Source organism: Erpetoichthys calabaricus, chromosome 1 (genome assembly GCF_900747795.2).
Source record: "Erpetoichthys calabaricus chromosome 1, fErpCal1.3, whole genome shotgun sequence".
NCBI classification, from domain to species: domain Eukaryota; kingdom Metazoa; phylum Chordata; class Cladistia; order Polypteriformes; family Polypteridae; genus Erpetoichthys; species Erpetoichthys calabaricus.
In genome coordinates this window covers 144,217,901-144,242,359 of record NC_041394.2, presented here as the reverse complement: position 1 = coordinate 144,242,359, position 24,459 = coordinate 144,217,901, and the positions used below count along the sequence as shown (strand labels likewise).

Genomic DNA, 24,459 nt, shown 5'->3' with positions numbered 1-24,459 from the left:
CAGTGTGATAAAAGTCGGAAACGTGACGTCAGAGTCTTTATTTACTATCTACATGTGACAGAAAGTCTCTATGCGGATCCTAGTAGGTTCGATGTGTGCGCTTTGATGTTTGATGAGTGGTTCAATGTGGTGAAGCAATATGCTGACATACAGATGCATTCGTGGTGCTTTTATATTCATGCGTCGCATATTCCCGATTGTAATGACACGATACATTTTAAGACACACATGCCATCTTTTGTGCCATCTTTTTTTTCTCTTGACCTGACAGCAGCAGGAAACAGTAATAGATTGCCACATTGAACACATTAAATGTATAATATTCCAAGTCTCTGCACATTTAGAATCCTTAGATTTATACTTGATATCACTTTCATGATGAAATGCATTAAAGTATGTATGTTACATTTTACAGATAATTGTTCGTTTAAATAATGAACACTGTTAATAATTACACACATGGAGGTGACACAGTGGCGGAGCAGTAGCACTGCTGTCTTGCAGGGACTTACGTCGCTGATGTTCCCTGCCTGGAGTTTATATGTGTTCCTGCTGGGTTTCCACAGTGTGCTCTGGTTTCCTTCCAAAGATATGCAGATTTAGTGACACTAAAATAACACTAGTGTATGTGAGTGCTTGTATTCACCTTGTGATGAGCTGATGCCTCGTCCAGGGATTGTTTCTGCCTTGTGCCTAGTGCTAGCTGGAATGGACACATCCCTGAATTGATGGAGTTAATCATTAAACATCCTTTTCAGAGATAATGCGGTAAGGTGTCATCGGAATTTAATGGGTGTTCCAGGCAATTCACAACACAGTGAAGCTGAACATGTTCTCACCGTGATAATATCTTGCATTGCCACCTGGTGGATTCCTTCAGATTTACGTAAAGTACGCGTGCAAGTATAAACAGTAAAACGCTTGCGTAGCAGGAACATCCACTGCAGCATGCGTCGCGTCGCATGAAGTATAAACCCGGCCTAACACATTTACATTCTTGTGTAATGGGGTCAAGCAATACAGAGCAATTCAGTAACATCAACACAGCCACACTATTTAAGAAAGGTTTCTGTATCTTTTGGAGCTAAAGAGTTGCTAAGTTGCTTGTTTTTCTGCTCCTCAAACAGACTGATTAGCATGAAGTCAAAAATCTAAGTCCAGAAGAGGACTGAACTATGGCAGTTGCAAATAAAACCTGGTGAAAAAGCAAAATTTTGCATTAGTGTTTTTTGATTGCTGTTAGTTTGAATTTATTTTTAATTTACTTTTTAGGTAACCAATGGATATTTTTCATGGGGGAGTAACCAGGCTACATTATCAGATATCAACATTAGAATCCCTACAGGTATGTTTTGTTTTTTGCCATCAATGTTCTTTTAGCAAGCAAGACCACATGTCTAAGATGGCATGATTTAACTTCATGTCTGCCATTGTCCTGTATTCAGGAATACATCTGGATACCTCAAATAAGCATTATGGAATATTTCTGATTGTGGGTAACTTGGAATGTTTAATTCACAATACTGTTATGGAATTTTGTTCAAGTTATCAAAACATTCATCTTTTCTTCATTAAGTATAACAATGTGCTCTGTATGACTGTTACCTATCACAGTTTGTAATTTGGAATGAATATTATCAGTATGTTTCACACACTGAACTATGTCAATGAATATCTTCATCTGACTTGAGTAACAGAAAATGTCAGATTGTTTAACGTCTGAAATGCTAGATGGTTCAGATTTATTTTCATCTTCATCAGAAGTCTTGTTCCATACCCATATTATTGTTATGCTGTAGTTATGAATCTATTTTATTCTGTGAGAAAGGGCTTCAAATTTCCATACTATTGATTCACTCATCTGGACCTTAATGACCAGAGGTGAGTAACTATCTCAATCACCTAAAGGCCAGCCAAAACCAAAGGCGGGTAGAGTAGTCAAAAATTGTACTCAAGTAAGAGTAGTGTTCAAAGTAATATTACTCAAGTAGAAGTAAAAAGTAGTCATCCAAAAAATTACTCAAGAGTAAAAAGTATTTTGTGAAAAGACTACTCAAGTACTGTAGTCTGTATTGTATTATTTTATATTTTTGTCTGTCTTATTACAACATTTCTAAAAAACATAAATCATTTATTATGATCAAACAGTTACTCAGTACTTGAGTAGTCTTTTCACAAAATACTTTTTTACTCTTACTTGAGTAATTTTTTGGATGACGTTTTTTTACTTCTACTTGAGTAATATTACTTTGAACACTATTCTTACTTGGCTATTCTACCCACCTCTGGCCAAAACTGAGGAAACCCAATGAAAACTCAGATAAGCAAGCAAAATATAACTTTTAATAATAAACCAAATAACAAATTCAACTATACAGGTGCTGGTCATAAAATTAGAATATCATGACAAAGTTGATTTATTTCAGTAATTCCATTCAAAAAGTGAAACTTGTATATTAGATTCATTCATTACACACAGACTGATGTTTAATCAAATGTTTATTTCTTTTAATTTTGATGATTATAACTGACAACTAATGAAAGTCCCAAATTCAGTATCTCGGAAAATTAGAATATTGTGAAAAGGTTCAATATTGAAGACACCTGGTGCCACACTCTAATCAGCTAATTAACTCAAAACACCTGCAAAAGCCTTTAAATGGTCTCTCAGTCTAGTTCTGTAGGCTACACAATCATGGGGAAGACTGCTGACTTGACAGTTGTCCAAAAGACGACCATTGACACCTTGCACACGGAGGGCAAGACACAAAAGGTCATTGCTAAAGAGGCTGGCTGTTCACAGAGCTCTGTGTCCAAGCACATTAATAGAGAGGCGAAGGGAAGGACAAGATGTGGTAGAAAAAAGTGTACAAGCAATAGGGATAACCACACCCTGGAGAGGATTGTGAACCAAAACCCATTCAAAAATGTGGGGGAGATTCACAAAGAGTGGACTGCAGCTGGAGTCAGTGCTTCAAGAACCACCACGCACAGACGTATGCAAGACATGGGTTTCAGCTGTCGCATTCCTTGTGTCAAGCCACTCTTGAACAAGAGACAGCGTCAGAAGCGTCTCACCTTTGGACTGCTGCTGAGTGGTCCAAAGTTATGTTCTCTGATGAAAGTACATTTTGCATTTCCTTTGGAAATCAAGGTCCCAGAATCTGGAGGAAGAGAGGAGAGGCACAGAATCCACGTTGCTTGAGGTCCAGTGTAAAGTTTCCACAGTCAGTGATGGTTTGGGGTGCCATGTCATCTGCTGGTGTTGGTCTATTGTGTTTTCTGAGGTCCAAGGTCAACACAGCTGTCTACCAGGAAGTTTTAGAGCACTTCATGCTTCTTGCTGCTGACAAACTTTATGGAGATGCAGATTTCATTTTCCAACAGGGCCTGGCATCTGCACATAGTGCCAAAGCTACCAGTACCTGGTTTAAGGACCATGGTATCCCTGTTCTTGATTGGCCAGCAAACTCGCCTGACCTTAACCCCATAGAAAATCTATGGAGTATTGTGAAGAGGAAGGTGCAATACGCCAGACCCAACAATTCAGAAGAGCTGAAGGCCACTATCAGAGCAACATGGGCTCTCATAACACCTGAGCAGTGCCACAGACTGATCGACTCCATGCCATGCTGCATTGCTGCAGTAATCCAGGCCAAAGGAGCCCCAACTAAATATTGAGTGCTGTACATGCTCATGCTTTTCATGTTCATACCTTTCAGTTGGCCAACATTTCTAAAAATCCTTTTTTTGCATTGGTCTTAATTGATATTCTAATTTTCCGAGATACTGAATTTGGGACTTTCATTAGTTGTCAGTTATAATCCTCAACATTAAAAGAAATAAACATTTGAAATACATCAGTCTGTGTGTAATGAATGAATCTAATATACAAGTTTCACTTTTTGAATGGAATTACTGAAATAAATCAACTTTGTCATGATATTCTAATTTTATGACCAGCACCTGTAAATAAACAAATTACACAAAAAAACTAACAAACTAAAATAAGAGAATACATTTTCCATATTATCTCAAATTGAAAGAGTCGGATTCTTTTTGTGAGGATCTGTTCAGAATGTTTTCAGAATTTGGTAAGAAATCGTAAATATAGTTTTAAAGTAAACATACCAGCCTTTTCTCAGCCTTTTTATTTTACTTGCTTTTATGTCCTATACAAAGAACCATTTTAGATGGGGTTGTCTAGTCAATTAGCTGTCACTGTCAGATGGGGGTTGAATGCTGACTTGAACAATTTGTTCTCAAAGAATACCTTTATACTTGCTGTGTTATTTTAATTTGTTTGATTGAGTTGTGTTCCATTATAATGATTTTTTTCTAGATGAAAGTAATTAAAACATTAAAAAAAAATATATATATATATGTATGTATATATATACTGTATATATATATGTGTGTGTGTGTGTGTGTATATATATATATATATATATATATATATATATATATATATATATATATATATATATATATATATATATATATAAATAAGAGCACTGCTAAATAATGGTTGGTTAAGATGAATAATGTCCCCTTATGTGTTTTGAATATTCAGGGCAGTTGATTATGATTGTGGGTCAGGTTGGCTGTGGGAAATCTTCCTTGCTTCTAGCAGTGCTTGGAGAGATGCAGACGGTTTCTGGGAAGGTCTACTGGAGCAAGTAAGTAGTGTTGTTGCTTTTTTTTTCTTTTTTCTTCACAAGTTTGTGGAATAAACTAGAACATGGTGTGAAGACATACAATACTCTGTTGTAATGAACATTATGACAAATAAAACAATTTAAACTAAAATTACTCAAACCAATGTATGTAACTAGGTGCAGCATATTAAGCAGGATATTATTCATTTCTTCCTATAGCATTCTTTCACCTTTGTTCGCTTCTTTATTCACAAAATATTAAATCTTAAGGATACATCAACGTATCATTGGCACGTTTAAATGACTTGAAATATGTATAAATAAATTATAATATTGTTTACCATTTAAAAATGTATTTGCACGCAGCAGCAAAAAATGTCATTGAGAATCAAGAAACGAGAAAAGGTAGCAGTCTGCCAGGATTCCTAAGATGGAATATTAATGAGGTCTTCCTTCTCTTACTGTATATGCTAACAGAAATATGTGTACTTGCATAGTGTGTTTATGCATAGTGCCACCATACCTTTAGAGGTTACAATCTGAATATTATATATACTGAAGATTTTGCATGTTGGATATAAGTACATAGATTTTCCCAGATATTAGAGGTAGAATGTTTCTAGATGGGCAGAGTTCCAAAGGCATAATTCTTATTCTGTTTCTGAGATTACATTTTAGTAAATACTCATAGAAAAATCAACTTTCTCTACTATTTTAACACTAAAGGTTTGCAAAGTCCACCTCCAAGACACACATCAGTAGGCTTCCAGTCCTTCATCAAATGAAGTGTTCCAGTTTTGTACTAACCAAAAAACAATACTTGTCTTCCTGTGTTTGTTTTTGTTTTTCTCATCATTTTTTAAAATCAGGCTGCCAGAATCTGAGATGATCCACGAAAAGAATTTAAGGTACATGTTGACTTTTTCTGTTCCTTTGGTGTAAAACTCAGACAAAAATGATTTTTTACCCACAGCAAAGAAAACCTGTCAAAGAACTATAAACTAAAAAAATGGTCATAAAAATATTTCAAATTGAATGTGTTTACAGATTCTGCAAAAACATTTTTAAAAGTAAGATATTGTCATGTATTATAGATAAACATATCTTGAAGAACATTTACTCTTTTCAGGAATGTTTTTTTTACTTTCACCTGGTGAAATACAAAATGGTTCAAAGTCTTGAAAACATTAACGTGATATTTTGACATTAGCGTAATCCAAATCAGGATTGCAGGGAGACAGAGCCTTAAGTGGTAGCACTGAACACAAGCAGGATACAAACCTGAAAAAAAGTAAGCAGACCATTGCAGCTGTACACTCATAGTGATACACAGTGAAATTTGTAATCTAACCTGAACATCTTTGGAGATGTGGGAGGGAACCCATGCAGACATAGAGAGAACATAAAAACTACACAGAAAATATCTGTTTGGGAGACTCTAACCCAGGACACTGGAACTGTGAGGAGGCAATGCCAACTCTTCCACCACCATTACCTTGCCAACAGCCAAATTAAAGCATTTTATGTGCACTGCAATGTCATACATAAATGAAAATACATCATGTTTATCTTGTCAGCCATTTTGGTATTGCATACATGAATTACAGCTCTGAAGAATATTTTATTTTATGTGTATTGTCTATTTTTATAACAAATATAAGGAATCAACTTGAACATGGATCTATTGCAATCATTATCATCACTCTTCTCTGCCTAAGAATGCAAGTCCAAGGCACACACTTCCATTCTCTGTCCATGGCAGCTCCATTGTTTTATGCTGTTTAATGTTCTTGGGCCTTATTTTAATCCCTTTCTGTTAAACCTGTCTTTTTTCTTTCACTATACTTCATACAGTTTGCTTCAGGATTGTTTATTCTTTGCTTCTGTAACAGTTTTAAAAGCTGTCTAACTTCACTTTTGTGGAAATCTTTGATTCCTTATTTGTCCTTTGGTGTTTACATTTGATAAATATCTAACCTTATTTCTTACTTCCTAATATCCACATTTGAAAACCATGTAAACACTGTACACTATTGTTCTTTCTTAAACTTAGTATTAGTTCTCATGTTCAGTGTGTCATGCCTTACATCGTTTTTAAATGCTGGCCATGCCTTTCATCTGTGACTTTTTAAATCTTCTTTTATTTAGATTATAAATGGTCTTTAGGATACTTGCTGTATACAATTTCTGTGTTCTTGCTTGTTCATTAGCTTTTGTCTTATTTTTGATACTTGATTTATTCCATTATTATTTAACATTTGTTTTTGTTTACATTTATACTATCTCTCCTTGACAGATCTTTCAGCGCCTGCTTTGATTAGTCTTTGACCTGACCTTTCCTGGTCTTCTGTCTCACATATTCAAGTTGTGCTTTAATTAACAACAGCTACTGACTTTTGTCTTTCCATGTTGCTAAAAGTGGGTTCATATATGACACAGGAGGCGATATCTTTTACTTGTCTTGGCAAACCTGCATTTTTAGTAATGATTCTAATTTTATTCTTTTCTTGACTCATTTTGATCTGTGTTAAGAGTCTGCTTTCATGTTTAACTCATTTTTCATTTTTTTATTGTCAATTTAAAGATTTCATGTAGAACTCCATGCAATATCTTCCAGCAGCCTATAAATCAAAGTGGTCTCAAAGTGGCAGAAATTTAAAATGGGTAGTGCATTGTACAAGGTGGCAGCATCAACAGATGACACTCAAAGATTAGAAACATCAATAAGTGGTACATGCAAATTCAGAATGGTGACAGAATTAAGAGGTAATACACACACAAACATGGTAACATACAGTGTATATACAGTTGTACAGTAATCCCTCACCTATCGCGGGGGTTACGTTCCAGAGCCCCCCCGCGATAGGTGAAATCCGCGAAGTAGCGACCTATATTTATTTTATTATTTCTACATATTTTAAGGCTTTATAAACCCTTCCCACACTCTTATAAACCTTTCTCACTCTCTTGTTAACCTTTCCCACACTCTTATAAACACTTCCTATGCTCTTAAACACTTTCTACATTCTTAAACACCTCAGACCAACACTGCACACTGCCTGCACGCAGCGATCAGACGTCAATGTGTCTGCACTCGCTTTGTGAAGGGGGGCAGCTGAACTCACGCTGAGCAGAAATGGACTTTGTGCTGCTTCTGCCAAAATGCCTGCTTGTCGCTCTGCTCGAGGAGTGTGTGTGTGTGTGTGTGTGGGTGTGTGAGAGCTGAACGCACCTTCGCTCAAACCCCCCTCCCCGGAGGAGAAGGACGCTCCTGCCACTTCGCATTGTCAAGGGGGTGGGGAGCTGAATGAACGCTAAGGAGAAGTGGACTTTGTGCTGGGTTTGTGCTGCTTGTCGCTCTGCGTGTCAATAATTTAAAAGCCTGTACAATCAGGCTTTTAGGTGTACATCACCAATTTTCCTGTCTCACTGTCTTGTCTTGCGTGAAGTTAAAATGTTTTATAATAGTGAGATGTTACTCATATCCTTAGCCCGACATCCACATATCATATGTGTTAACAAAGTGTGTTTTATAAGTTTACATGTGTTTAAAGCATGTGGGATGGGTATTTTAAGGCTTAAACTAAAAAAATGTTTATTTATATGGTCTTTCTATATCGCGGATTTTCTCCTGTTGCTGATGGGTCTGGAACATAACTTCCGCGATAGGCGGGCAATCACTTGTATTTAAAAATCCGCGAAGTCGTGAATCCGCGAAAAGTGAACCGCGAAGTAGCGAGGGATTACTGTATATGTATATGTGTATGTACAAGTAAAATTTAAGGCCAGTACTAAAAGTGCCAGAGAGCTGGCCGAATCTTGGCTATCAAATGAGAACGCCATCAACAGACACCCCCTCCACGTAATGTTTTGCTATATATTGCCTTTGATTCTTGTAAGTCTAAGCATTATCCTCTGATGAAGACCCCTGGCAGGGGTTGAAAGCTCAGGATTAAAAACTACTTCATGATACCTAATTATTTTTTCTCCCTTTGTGGATCTCCAGCTGCAAATATATATATATATATGTATATATATATATATCCATCCATCCATTTTCCAACCCGCTGAATCCAAACACAGGGTCACGGGGGTCTGCTGGAGCCAATCCCAGCCAACACAGGGCACAAGGCAGGAAACAATCCTGGGCAGGGTGCCAACCCACCGCAGTATATATATATATATATATATATATATATATATATATATATATACATCCATCCATCCATTTTCCAACCCGCTGAATCCAAACACAGGGTCACGGGGGTCTGCTGGAGCCAATCTTAGCCAACACAGGGCACAAGGCAGGAACCAATCCCGGGCAGGGTGCCAACCCACCGCAGGACACACACAAACACACCCACACACCAAGCACACACTAGGGCCAATTTAGATTCGCCAATCCACCTAACCTGCATGTCTTTGGACTGTGGGAGGAAACCGGAGCACCCGGAGGAAACCCACGCAGACACAGGGAGAACATGCAAACTCCACGCAGGGCGGACCCGGGAAGTGAACCCAGGTCCCCAGATCTCCCAACTGCGAGGCAGCAGCGCTACCCACTGCGCCACCGTGCCGTCCTATATATATACAGTATATATATATATATATATATATATATATATATATATATACGCACACACACACACACACATATATATATATATATATATATATATATATATACACACACACACACACACACATATATATATACACACACATATATATATATATATATATATAAACACACAATTTTTAAATGGATAACCATACATACTGCCACCCCTCTTATTTTGTGCCTGTCACCTCTTATTGCTGCCATCCCTCAGAATTTGTGTGCTGACAGTTCTTAATTTTTGGTCACTAGCACTTTGGGGACATTATTAAATCTGTCAGTGCATTATTTCCTACTCTCATTTTTTTCACAATATTTTCAAACACTTCAGCCAGCATTGTTTATAATTTCATCATATATTGTAAAGTTATTACTTGACTAATTTCAGCAAATACCAGTTCTCTTTATGGTTCAGATATTGCTGTGTTTTTGCATGAGTAACTCTGTAATAGTGTTTCTGTCTTTCTACTCCACCCTTATTTTCTTCTGTATTTATACTAGCTACTTCTAATTAATTCTTGTAAAATCGCCTTAAAAGACAAATCATATGACAACCTCTTTCTTGTCTCCCCTTAACAAAATGGTCAATTCAGCTTTAACTTGTCTTTTTTCCCTCACACATTTTACTAAATCAAAATTATGTTTGATTGCTGAAATAACTGACTACCTTCTTTAACCTTTTCAGCAGCATCTAATAATTTACTTTGTGCCTGTGATATTAGAATGGGCATTCTATAAAAGGGCTTCAGAAAAAAAAAATCCAAAAACCCAAGAACCCCTAAAGGCCACAAATTTTGGGCCACAAATGCAATTTCAAGTTAACATGATTTACATATAAATTCCCATGCAAAATAAAAATCATTTAATAAAAAACTGAAACATTTACTGTCCTTCATTCTTGCTGTTCTTCCAGTACATTTACAAATGAACAAACAATATGCTTTTTAAGTGCTTTAAAACTGGCTTTGCTTTTCCTTTTACATCCATGGTTTTTAAGTGGCAGCAAGGGCTCAATGCAGTAATACAAAACCATGCAATTCCCTATCCTGCTGAAAGATTCGGCTGAAGGAAATGTAGACAGTGCTAAGTCTTAAAAAGCTAAGGACACCATACTGTGTGACTCAAATCCAAACTAATTGCTTTCTCCCCACGACTACTTTCAGGACTAAATAGACTCATCTTCCATATCAGTCGTAGAAGACCAAACACTTCCATTGTCACTGAACTCGATATCTGAACGCTCAATGTTTCAAATTTACGTCTGTTAGGTAAACATTAAAATAAAAGTGCATGAATCCAAATTTCACTTCTTAAAGCTGCACCTACGTCTCCAATTGCACACATTTTTTCACAAGCTCTTTCTGGTTCAAAATACACCAATTTAGATTAGCCTCATTAGTGTTGCACTAATCTAACTTAGTTAAGCCTCTGTGATGGTTTATTGCTTGATATGAAGAGAGGTGCCTGTAGTACTCAAAACTATTCTGTTTTTGCGATGCATTCAACAAACTAGGCACATACTTTCTATTGTTACATATCTTTGGCACATTCAAGACATTTTTTCATTAGGTCAATTTAAGAAATGTATTTAGTTAATAGCAATTGTTCACAAGCAATTCAAGCCATATTGCACTCCCGTTCTCACATCTTTTAATTTTTTCTCTTTATTTTTTTCTCTTGCATTAAAGATGGAAGATACTTTGTCTCTTTCTAGAAATGACAGAAAGCAATTTATTTAAATTTCTTTGTGTAATGCCTTTACCTATTTTAGAAGAAAAGCCTCAAACATTGGTTACTGAGCTGTATCATACCTACAGCAGCCATCTCTTGCAGCCATTACGTTTTAAACTATCAAGCATAATGTTAATGTATCTTCGCTATCATGTTTAGCTCACTTGTCATGGTGTTTCACACATACACAGCATTTCTTAAAGGAGCTTTCAAAAGGAGCATATGCAAATGTTATAGCTAAGTAAAATGTCTTGTCACCGATTATTGACTTGTAAAGAAGTGAACAGTGATGTTCTACAGGTGGGATAAAAAGGTAGTATACCTCCCTGTTCAAAAACAATGTGAGGTCAGATTTGTAACTGTTTTAGTCACAGTTCAGAAATCTGATAGGATATGCATATTCTATTACATTTACACCTTCTTTTTAACTGTCACAATATTTAGTTTAATAAAATCTTGCCAGTTCCCATTTTGGTGTAAATCTCTGCATGGTTCTATTTTTTTTCTACTGAGTTCAATTCTATTTCCAGTACAAACCACACTATTCTAGATTTGTATGTTCTTGTCCCGAAGATCCACATTATAGTACCTCTATACCCTGTACACACATGAATATTTATGGTGCCAGTTTTTCACCAAATAGAAAATAGCACCAGACTGCATAGTGTAGCTTTTAGTTTTAGTACACAAAGCAACTAAAATAAAATTTCCAAATGTGGCTTTTGGGTTCAATTATTCTCATTCATATTCATAATCACATATTTATTTTGCTTATTCTATTTTGCTGTATAGATGCTGTTTTTCTTTGTGATATCTTTTTAGTTATAAATTTCTAACAACACTGCTTCCCAGTCCTACAAACTTTGTCTTACGGACATGTCTGTGCCATCTTTAGAAGTAGGTACAGTACTTTCAATTATAGTAGGCTAAGTTGCCCCTCCTCCAAAATAGTGTCTTTAATATTCCTTTGGCTGACAACAAATAACCTGAAAATTATCAAGTATGAAACATATATTTAAAAAGATACCGATAAAAAAAATACTAGGATCTGAGCCATTTTTGGTAGCAGATGTTTATAGCCAGCTACACTATAATGATTTTTTTTCTATCACTAAAACATTGTACATAACATAAGGGAAATCAGAATTAACTTAATGTACTAATAAGCTGTAGTGTTGATGTTAAAGAAATTAATTAAGAATATTGCCACCTTTCTTGCTAATTTTGCAACCTTCTACTTTAGAATTTGTTAGACTTTGTGTAGACAGAAAAGATGTAGGGGGAAGTGTGAATGAAAAGAACAAAGAAGGGATGGAAGAAAATAAAATTTATATAAATAAATGTGTATTTGAGAAATGTGTCTTCTGAATACTGATCAGTATTTACCATAACTTTCAGCATTTATGACAGCGAGCCTACTTTCGAAGCTGGCTGGAGGTACATTTTTCATCTTTACCTCAAACTGTGGTGCTATTGTTTTTTTTTTTTTTTAAATGACAATCCTCTACCATCTTTATGCATTCATCTACTTACCATTTTATCCCTTCTTGCTGAAAGTAATAAGCATTGCTAACTGTATTAGTAACGCAACAGATTGATATGCTGGGAGTCCTTAATATGATATTAGATAAGCACAATTCCTTGTGGAATTATTGTTATTTAAATATATGAAGTGCAACCAAGTTCATGTAGTATTCTCATGTGCATTTTTTTTCTGACCTCAAAATAAGGATTAAAATTTTTTGATCTGTTGTAGTGATTCTTCTGTCTGCATGTGCCACGAATAGACACATCAATAAACCTTGGCTCAGCTGGTTCCTTTACTTACCTATGTCTTCCCTAGGCTTCTGACAATTTCTGGTATCATGGGTAGTCATGATTCAGTGCTAACTATTAAATCATCAACTGATTATGTTCATTTCTTGCATCTTTACAAATTTCAAAATAATTATTTTAAGTGTCTTAAAACAAAACGTTCATAATGTGGATGGATAAAGATCTCAGAATCAAGAATTGCAGAAAGATTCAAATACAACCGAGGTACTGGATAGCTGCTGCTGAACTTATGTATCTAATGGTTAATAAAACAGGTGAGGAAAATTAGAGGATATTTGGTAAATGTTTGAAATGCCCCCATAAACACAAAGATTCTATGAAAGGTAAGGCTTACTTGCAAAAGAAGGAAAAAGAACATTCAGTAATGAGGAGGACATTCTTTACATGTTATCAGAAAAGCAAAATCATAGCAATTAATGGCAAACATGTTTTTAAGTACAGCAGAGAATATTGTCACGCTTGTATGCTGCCATTATAAAACAGAGATAGCCCCCCTGAGTTATAAGAATAGATGTCTGCACTTCACTTGAATGAATTGTGGTCCCTATAAGTAGACCAAATTAAAATATGCTTAAGCATGCAAGTTTTTAAAATGTATTTGTCCCTGTCCCATGTTCCATATTATTGCAAATTTAGCATTGGTCAGACATTTTTGTGGGTTGTAGAAGTATTTAAAGAAAATTTTTTGGGGGGAAAAATGTAACAAAATTTGGTGTTTTGTCATTTCTTTCTTGTGAAAGGTAATGAAATGTACATGTAAAAAGGATATGCCCTGAACACTACCAAATTAAAGGAGTAATTATGGCCGAGTGTTTGAATAACTTAGTTAACAATCAGATTTGCGTTAGGCCAGCTACACAGCATTTGGGTAGTTTTGCACCTTACTATCAGACTGAAGCAACAGTTGTTGAGGCACATCTTCTTGAGAAAAATATTGTATGTCTTTAGACTGAGAAGGGTTTTAAAGCCAAAATTAGAGCAATACTGCCCAAATGAGTAAAGTCTAGACCAGTAGTCAGTTTTTTCAGTAGTAGCTGTTCTTGGCAAAAGTGGATAAGATAAAAGTTAAATGAGATGGGATGCATTTTATATGTAGTGAAGAAAGCCAGAGTAGTACTAAAATTTTGAATCAAAAGTGTCTTCTATTTACAGAAAATGGGCTCTACAGGCTCCTGGCTTAGATATAGAAATCACTTTTAATATATATGGCATTCCCAAAACCCGTAGCCCTGCCATAATATGTGGTAGCTACACATGGATCATCTGGCCTTACTTTTGCAGTATCTATGGTGTTACAAATATTCAGGGCTTTGGCACGTCATCTGAGACCATGGAAGTAGTTGTCCGTAAGTGATATTGGGCTAGGGCTTTCGATGCCCCTTTTAATGAGTGGGTCAGTGAGCTTGTAGATTGGAGGCGAATATGTTGCAAGGCTTCAATTGGCGTGAAGAAGGGAGACCAGAGCATAGAGAAGGTGTTTTTTTAAAAGGAGGTGAGCTGTTGAGTACCATTTGGAGCATGTATTGGACCAGATGACCTGTACGTCACATAATATTCATTGGCATCAAGTGCATAGGGAAGACCTGTGGAACATTAGGTTCTATTTTATCTTTCTTTTATCCTTATTTTATAATAAAACCCTTCTTTTTTAACACTTTTGACTTCTTTGGGCCTTTGCTGGATACCGTATGGGTATGCTCACAGTCCACAATGTGTTTCCCAGTTTTTTTTTGTAATCAGGCCATAATTTATCTGGAAAGTAATTTAGTAAGTAAGTTAATGACAATATCACTGTTCTAAAACTTAAGCTTAAGCTAACAATTGCCTGCTTGTGAAATAATTTCTTTTGAGATGGTACCCTGCCAGAGGATAAGTTCTATATTAGAAGGGTAAAGATGCACAATTCTGTAGAAACAGAAAAAAAACAGGTGACAGTGACTGTCATTTGGCAGGAAGGACTCACTCAAGTTTCAGCCTAATGAATTTAACCATTGGGATGGGAGTAAATATGTGGATCTGGACTCCCATCATGCATCTGCTTTTTTCTTGTCTGTCCCAATTACAATCTTCTTATGACTCATACATGTTCTAGATTCTTTTTTTCCGTTTTCCAACTGACATCTGCAAATTCACTTTTTCTTCATTGTTTTCATGCCAATCTTCCATCTGGGTCGTTATTGATATAATCTGAACAGCTGATTATATCTTTCTTTTCAAACAGTAAAAACAGAAATTCAGTGGCATATGCTGCGCAGAAGTCCTGGCTGTTGAATGCGACTGTAGAAGATAACATTACTTTTGGAAGCCCTTTTAACAAGCAAAGGTAAGACAAGTATTTGAATATTATATAGCAGAGTGCTTCCAAAACCATTATATTGAAATCTACCCAGACTTGTCTTGTGGTCTACCTCTGCCCAAGTTTTCCTCTTTTACCTCTAAATGAGTTTGTAGTGTACAACAACTCAACATTAGTGGTAAAATGAAACAGATGAACTGATACAGTATGTGGTGGAAAAGACTTAATAAGAACAGTTAGTGCTCAAAGCCTGATAATTATGACTGTATATCCAACATTTTTTGGAGTGCAACTGGCATTAGTTCTTTGCTATATATCTTTGTACAAGCTCCCTTCTTTATTCCTGAAGCAAAATCAACAGTCTCAGAGTTGTTTGCCTACTGTTATGTGATTTATATATCCTAAATTGGCTTTGATTCTACAAAGAGATTCACCTTAAGTCTTGTTAGTAGCCATTATGCTGGAACCTCATCTGAAGCTACAGGTCTCTTATTATTGAATGTAACCTCAGAAAATACCCATTAAAAGAGACTGTTATTGCTTTACTGTTTGAAGTATGTCCTGAAATGGCATATACAGTATATTCAGCACAGTCAATTACATATTTTTTACAAATGGAGCACTATTAGATTTAATGTCATATTTAGTCTTCCAAAATAAATCATTAGTACAAATTCATCTTCTACCCTTTTGCGTTAACAACTAAATATTTATAAGCTGTGCACAGCAGATTGTTGCATCTAATATTATTGAAAAATATACTGACCACTTTTCTGCATTGCACTGGTGGAGTACTGATAGCATTTGATATTCTGTTAACTATATTACTGTCTGCTTAGTAGGGTTGTCAAAAGTACAGAAATTCAGATACAGAAAGTCAACATTTTAAAATTGCTTTGATATTCATTTTTCATGGTATCACTTCTACAGCCTACATTACATATGCACTTCCAGTTTGCATGAATAGAGCTGAAACCCCATTTCCTTCCACTCACAGGTATTAATAAAATGGCAGTTTCAACAGTGTGTGAGCCTTCACTAGCATGTTTAACTGACAAAAAGGGCAGCTGGAGTGGCATCTGGAGATGCTTGGGCTTTCTGGCAAATGGAGAAAGAAAATAAGACACATGCAAACATGTAAACAACATATACAAGAGAGTCAATACAAAAAGCTTAAAGCATTTTTTTAGCCAGTTAAATGATTAATACATCAAGACAGGGTTCTTGAATTATTTTTATTGTGGATCAATTTTATTCTGCACTGTTCATTCAGGGGCAACACTCTTTTAGGACTAGAGCTCCCTCACTCCCCTGCTAAACCCTTTAATTTTAATTAATTAATTTTTTGCATTTATATAGCGCTTTTCTCACTACTCAAAGCGCTCAGCAATTGCAGGTTAAGGGCCTTGCTTAAGGGCCCAACAGAGCAGAGTCCCTATTGGCATTGACGGGATTCGAACCGGCAACCTTCCGATTGCCAGTGCAGATCTCTAGCCTCAGAGCCACCACTCCGCCCTTGTAGGAGTGTCTGCTGTAGTGCATTACTTTGTTTTATTTTATGAAGTGTGATTTTAAAATTATATTTCACATTTGCTATATAATGTAAGGCGATGCAACTTTTCAGTGCTCAGCTGCATAAACAGTGGCATGTCTCCACCATGTGCTCATACACTTTCAACTGTACTTCAGTGCATGTGTTTAGTTCGTTGGGGCCCATTTGCTGCCCATCAAGAGCAAAGCGCACACAGCAGCCTTATACGAAAGCACATTGACATGGCAGTCTTTCTTGCAAAAAAATGTGGAAGTTACAAAGACATAATTTATTTACACAAAAATATAATGGGCACTTTTTGAATTTACACAAACCTTTTAAATGTGTTAGTATTCTTGTTTGTGTGTTACTTTTCTGAAAAATTGTTTACAAAAGACCACATTAATGTTTGTTTTACATGAATGATTATTTATTGTTTGTTTTCATTTTTTATGTGTACAAAAGTTTGCAATACTTAATTAATTAAAATTTAATAACATTTGTAACATTTCATTGTACTACCTCAGTAACAGTACTGTACTTGTTTTCAATGTAAAGAAGTTTTGACAGGATTTAAACTTCTATACTTCTTATTATTTGCAGAACTTCACTTTTACCTTTTACAAGAAATTGTGCTACTTGAAGTATTTGCATTTAATGCATTCTATTATATATTTTCATCAATGTTTTAATGCATGCATAACTGCAGTTTATTTGAACACATTTTTATTAAGTTACATTATATACTGTAATGGGTATTAAAAATGATATTAAATTTCAGTACTTAGTATCGTATCGAAGTCTGAAATGTTTGTATCGTGACAAAGCTACTACCTAGTAATACCCAGTGTTATATGCTTTCAGGTACAAAGCTGTGATCGATGCTTGCTCACTTCAACCTGATATCGATCTTTTGCCATTTGGCGATCAAACGGAAATTGGAGAGCGAGTAAGTGAAGGTCTCATATTTGTTTTTCAGTACAGTTACACTGAGATCTTGGCTCATCTCAAAATGCTATCATATACTTGTAGAAGTGAGTAGTTAATCATCGGGTATCCTGTGATTTATCACAATCACAGTTTTAAAATGTGGTCAAATTACACTCAAGTTAAAGAGTTAAACAAACGTGACATTGAAGAATGCAAATAGATTGTATTATGTTTGCTAGTCTGTCACTGAAAGGTCAGTAAAAGTCAAAACCTCTAATTGCACAGGCATCATTTCTTTTCAAAAAGGTCAGTTAATAATTAAGTTATGTTCATTAAGTTTAGTTTATAGAAATAACTTTTATAGAAATAGGTCTTTCAGTATTCCCAAAACATTTTTTCAATTTCAAGGCTTATTCCAACAGCACTGGAAACATTGTGCTGATATAGACCCTTGAAAGCTCCTACAAGGTTTAATATACAGTAGCTTGAAGAAGGCTTACTGTATACAGTCAAAATTATAACCAAATTTCCTTTCTGATGCTGATTATTCAGTATTGATGAATCATTTATCATAGTTTTTTTGCTGTGTCTAAATATGCTTTCTGGAAAGATTTTGTATGAAAATATGACTACTTAGTTTGTAAGAGTGAAATTGTTCAATATACAAAACCTATTTTTGGAATAATGAGATGCAAGCTATGAGTTTGCAGTTCAGTTTGGCAGTTGTCGCACTCTAATCAGGAGAATTTTTGAAAATATGTTTTTTCTTTTAAGCCCACTAGATTGTGGATGCTATATTTGAGTGACAGATGCTAAATATATAGGCACTATAGAGATTTGCATTGAAAAACTAAGATGAATGTGAGAAAATTAATACTGTAATTCTCCTTTAGAGAAATAAGCAGAAGGCCCAAAGATTACACACTACCACCTCTTGAGCTGCAAAAATTACCTGAAAAATGAGACGCCAAACTACTTCCCTACTGGTCTCACATAGAAATAAAGAAATATACACAAATGACAGTAAATGCAGAAAAAAAGAATATATATTAGAAGACAGAAAAACAACATAAATGCAAGTAACTATTCTATAGACTTACTCAAGCCCAAATAAAATATCTATTATTCTTGAAAATTAATACAGACAAATTAAAAAAATGTTTTAAATTGTTTTAGTCCTTATACAGTAAATGTCCCGGCAGAAGAATGATTGTCTGATTTATGAATATTGAATTATGGAAAGGATGGTAATGAGAGGGTTCTGAAAACAAATAAACATAATTTGAATGGCTTACCAGTAGACATATTCAGGGTCCGTCCCCAGTCCATGTCTTGCACTGTACTTCTCAACAAAGGTTATAGATTTGGATTCACGTTCTCACTCCTTTTCATTTCATCTTCTTTTTTGTTTTGCTCATTTTTTGAAACATAGCCTTCTAGCTGAGTTCCACTTTTTCCTACCCTTTACTATTTCTTTTGGACCCTTTCTAGTCTTTCAAACCTGCAGCATCGGTTTTACATTGTAAGCCAGCAAGTGCATATACCCACACTCATACAATTAAAGAAACAGAGTGGATAAAAGGACACAGGCACACATAACTTGTAACAAAGTCTTTGTAAAAGAATAAACATTTAAGCAACTAGAGCTTAGGGTCAGGGGAGGAAAATGTGCAAAATCGGTAATGTATGCTACAAATCACAGTGCCTCAAAACAGGAAAGCAAGGAATATATGAATTTGTTATAGTGAGTTTAAGGACCGGGTAAACTATAACAAAAATAAGACAGCCAGCATAAGGCTGAGGGGACAAGCTGCATACAGCAATGGAATTGTCTTAAGAGCAAGCATGGAGACAAAACAGGACTTGTGGATGGGGATTGGCTGGCTATGAAACAAAAAAGAACAAGACAGCTATTGGCATGTTGTATTGAGGGGTGGAGCTGACAAGGTGTAAACAAACAGAGGATGAGTAAGCTGAAGCAAGACCATCATTAGCACACTGGTAACAGTAGTGGTTTTATTACTGTGAAATGAACAGAGTATGGTGAAATTTGTACTTGCATGTTCCACAAACCTGCAACACATCATGGCTCTCCTGCTCTTTGATAAACTACAGTGTGTTGGCGGAGCAACCAAACAAAATAAGCTAACTGCCATAACTGAGCTGGGTGACCATCAATCAGTGACATGAAATGGCCCAGGGAAGTACAGTAAGGACAGTCCCAGCACAGTAAGGTTGGAAACTACACTAAATAACCAAGCAAACTGGCTGCACCCACCACTGAGAACAATGCAGCCAGATGAACATGGTGGGAAGCAAATTTCCACTGCTTGCCCAAAGACTGCCACCTGGGCAAAAAGCAAAATCAATCCCAGAAAAACCCATAGAACTTGATTTTCTTTTGCCAAGGCACATCGTTTCTAACAATAAATGCTAAATAAGAAAAGCATTTCTTTCTTTCTGTTCATCAAAAACAACAATAAAGCAAAAGGAAAATTAGTGAGTGCATTCAGTATATAAGCCTGTGATGCATCAAAAAGAACACTACAAAAATTGTGGAAACCATGCAAAAATATTCTATGTAACTTTTTGACAGTTGCATGGTTCAGGAGCACTACTGACCGCACCAAGGCTCTTTCTTCATTGAAAAGGATGGTAACGATACATTTCCTGTGTGTTTCTTGGAAAACAACAATAAAGGGTAGAAAGTTACAGAAAGTTTTAGAAAATATTATGAATGATAATGAAATTATGTGACCTCTAAACTTCTTAGTTCTTATGTTCACAGCAATACTAGGGTCTCTGCTAAGGGATGTTCAGCAACTGTACATAATATTGTTACCATACAGTCTCTTAAACACAGATTTTTCATCCACAAGCCCAAAATAACTCGTCATTCTCACTTTACCCAACTATTGAGTCCAAATTGTATGGTCTCCAAATTATTACTGTTTATTTACTTCATTGCTTTGTAACTGGATTAATTTATTTTCTGTGAGCAGAGACAAATTCTAATATTTGTGCAAACTGTCCCCTAAGTAGTTTCCATTTGTACTCATTTTTAAACTAAAAGCTTCCATCTATCTATCCAACTAGTACCCTTTACAATTTTAAACATTTCTATCATGTCACCTCTTAAGCTTTGTTTGTGTTAGCTAAAAACACTGAATTCTTTCAGTCTTTCCACATAATTCATACTCCGCGGTCCTTAAATAATCCTTTTGTAGTGCTATTATGACCTTTTATAGTATAGAGAACACAACTGCACACTTCAGTGATACTTCAGTTGAGGCCTCGCAAATTAGTTGTGCAGTATAAAAATAATCTTTCTTGATTTGTACTCAGTACAGTATGATATTTAGGGTTAGGATTAGGATAGAACACAAGTGACCGGCAGAGTTAAAAAAATAGTTGGAGTGCCAATAAATGCAAATAAAAAACAAATAAACAGGCACAGTGGCACAAGTAGGAAACAAAAGCAAAAGGAGAGTTAGCCTGAGATAGCTCTCTGCAAAGGGTCTTTCTGCGGAGGTCAGTTCTGTAGTAGGCTTGGGTCTAGAGTTAGACACCTTTTTCTGGGAATGGCTGCCTTTGTATGGCTTGGACTGGAACATCATAGTGTGTCTTCATGGAAATGCTAAGGGAAGACACAAGACTATTAGTCACTCCACTGAGTGGCGTTGCATACCTGGTCTGAGCCTATAAGGTAATCCACTGACACATATGCATGACAATAAACAAACATCCTTTTAGCTTTCATAATCCTTTCTGTACATGTGTAGATGTGGACAATGAAAAGTTCACTGGGACTCCTAAGTGTTTCTCATAAGGTAAAGGTTTACATGTTTGATCCCTGTTATGCTGTATATAATATTATTACTTCTTATGTATAAAACTTTATATTTATTTCAGTTCCATCGGTAATGATTATGCTGACTCAAGTGTATTCACAAATGCATCTAGCTTTATGTCACATACAAATTGAACCAGCTTGTTAGATAAATGTTCATCAAAAGTGTGAGCTGGCCAAGCACAGGTCAAAGCAGAACCAGGACAAACTGAGAATATTTGGGACACCAGCTGGGTCATCCTGTTTAAGAGCAGAGTCCCTGCTCTTCAGACTTAAACAAGTGCCTACTGGCAACAACTAACATAACCCTGTAGGGCAAAACACAAAACAAAATAAGGGCTCAGGTTTAGCCATCACAACAAATAAGTGGTCTGTAGAGCTCTGACTTGTTAGGAGTCAGTCCCAAAACAGACAGCTCAGTGACAGCAGTAAGGCTTTCTGTAACAGGAGGACTGGAAGGGGTGGAGCTAATTTCCCTTACTGGGTGGTTTCTCAGAGCTGTGGGGAGAAAAGGAGACAACACAGTTAGCAACAGCACCTCCTCTTGCCCTGGTGGGTTATCACCTACCTCAAATGAGCCAGCAAGAAGATCCTCAGACACGCATGCATGACAAAAGCCATGTTTAAAAATAAGGAGTAGTAATTCTGATACTATAGAGGTAAGGGACACCCTTTTAACATCACCTAATTCAGAAAAAATGTTCCTTGGAGTATAACTCTATGCTTGCTGTCAATATGGCAATTTTGTACCAATTGGTTTATTTTATGAGTTATTTTAACTTGAGTGGTAGCTTCTTTTGTAGTAGTTTATTAAAAAAAGGTCAGTGTTTGCTAATATGCCTGTACATGATACATGTTTCTCAGTCTTGTTTTAATAACTGCTTCGATTATTTTTCCTGTGATATTCTGGCCTATAGTTACTAAGTTCAGCCAGGTCACCTTTTTATATAAAGGAAAAATCTGTGCAGTTGCCAGCCTTTAAACATTTCCCCAGTGTGCAGTGCCTTCCATAAATACACTTGGAGTGCACTCTTATGTCACTATTGACCTAATCAGCCAGGGTATTTCCTGGATTAGGTTTATTTTCCATTTCTGTATCTTCATTATTGTAAATAATTATTTTTCTAATGTTTATTGTATTCATATATTGTTGTTAATATTATTCTGTTTATTTTTTTACTAGGTATGCATTATGTGTTCTTTTTTATTTCTTGAGTTTTGTGGGTGGGCCATCCTGATGTCACTGCTGAATGACCCCCCCCCCCCCGCCTATATATTTGAAAGATATGATTGATTGGCAGAACTTAATTAAGCCGTTTTGAGTGATTGTGCTACATTTGATGGACCAGTGCTCTATACAAACTCGTTTCCTTCCTTGCGCTTTCTCTACTTTAGCCTTTTTTGTATTAGGCGAGTACTCAGCTTTAAATGGTCTAAGCATCGTGCAAGAGACACGTTACATGGTAATGTGGGCATGTAAAGAGTGTCAGCGCACAAGCTGAGAACACATAGACATATTTACCAACATAATACTTCAACACTCTTTACTTGCATTGCGACTTTAATCTAACATTGCAAAACTGATCAACACTAAAACTATGTTGCCTGGAGTATTGTACACCTGGCATGATCGACTAGGTTGAATAGGTTTAGAAAGAGGCATCATACAGTACAAGCAGCAATTGTTAGAACTTCATCTCCTATTCAGACTGAGTGACTTTGAATGGTTGTTGTTCATAATCATTATTTTGTGATTATTTGAAATTATAATGTTTTACTGGGTTATTTTTGGTCAATTGTGAGGTTGTTTACAGTATTGTTTGTAATTTTTTTATTGTTGTAGTCTCCACCATTTTGTGGAGTTGTTTAGGTTACATTTTGTGGATGGTAACACTTTCCTGTTGCTATCATGTGGATGTTGCATGTTGTGATCTCACAACCTGAATGGTATTAAAAGTGGTGATACACCCTTCCTGGGCCCCAAGATTCTAGATTCCATAAAAACTAATATTTACTGTGTTAGGAAAATATGTTAAAAAGATATCTGAATGGCAAAAGAGTCTTTTTGTGTGTTTTTCTACTCAGAATTATGGTTTATGTCTTGGGCTAATTACTTTCAGCTTCTTTTTTGATCTCCTGGCTTTTCAACCTCCTGTTTGTTTCTGACTATGAATGTTCGTCCCTCCCATCTCCTGCTACATTGAAAATTATAATTTTTTCTGCCTTTTTCTGTTAGCACAAGAACATTAAGAATAAAGTGTAATTTGTCAGTACTGGGCAAACTTTATTCTGGGACTAGCAGGAACAGCATTAAGATTTCATTCAGTAAAGACGTTTTCATTAAAACAGTCAGCAAAAAGTGACAGCTACCTAGCTGCCTCTCCTGCTCCAGCTGTTTCTTTTACTTTATAAACTCATTCTTTGGGCAGGTTCAGTTGCAGAGTAACACTGGCGCTGGAGTAGACTCGAACATAGTCTAGAAATGGTAGAAGGAGAAGCCAAAAGGGTAGGTGAGTACTCAGCTTTAAATGTTCTAAGCATCGTGCAAGAAACATGTTACATGGTAATGTGGGCAAGTACACAGTGTCAGCGCACAACTGCTGACAGCAGACATGATGAAGGTGCAGCGGACCATCTAACGGGCATGCTCAATGTAGTTGCCCCTGGCAGAGGATATGAAGAGGCAGCGACAATGGTCACACTACACACGCATACTACTTATGCAGGATGACTTTACTGTTAGTGTGTGGAAGGAAATCATTAGAAAGTGTTGGAAAACCCAAATCCACCAGTATCTTCCTTCTGAGCAAATGCATTGAACATAACCTAATCATCAACTACAGTATACTCTGTACTGCTAGAAGAACAAATACAATCCAAGCAGGGACATGATCATTTGTGCCTGTAACCTGTGAGACATCTATGTCATAGAAAAATGACATGTGTAGAATGTCTGCTTATTTGACAGAACATCACTTTGTTTCCAAAATCATGTATATTTGGTTTGAA

At 36.1% G+C, this 24,459-nt stretch overlaps 1 protein-coding gene across 7 annotated transcripts in view; it reads left to right on the top strand.

The window, feature by feature from the left end:
- abcc9 (ATP-binding cassette, sub-family C (CFTR/MRP), member 9) overlaps window positions 1-24,459 on the top strand; it is a 254,037-nt gene that overhangs the window by 124,547 nt on the left and 105,031 nt on the right. For 4 of the 7 annotated variants that reach the window (XM_051923323.1, XM_051923326.1, XM_051923321.1 and 1 more), the window contains 6 exons: window positions 1,273-1,345; window positions 4,574-4,679; window positions 5,528-5,566; window positions 12,406-12,444; window positions 15,065-15,166; window positions 17,535-17,619. In XM_051923323.1, coding sequence (XP_051779283.1) covers window positions 1,273-1,345; window positions 4,574-4,679; window positions 5,528-5,566; window positions 12,406-12,444; window positions 15,065-15,166; window positions 17,535-17,619 — 444 coding nt within the window. The remainder of the gene's footprint in view (window positions 1-1,272; window positions 1,346-4,573; window positions 4,680-5,527; window positions 5,567-12,405; window positions 12,445-15,064; window positions 15,167-17,534; window positions 17,620-24,459) is intronic. The other 3 variants (XM_051923339.1, XM_051923330.1, XM_051923333.1) reach the window with 2 other exon arrangements.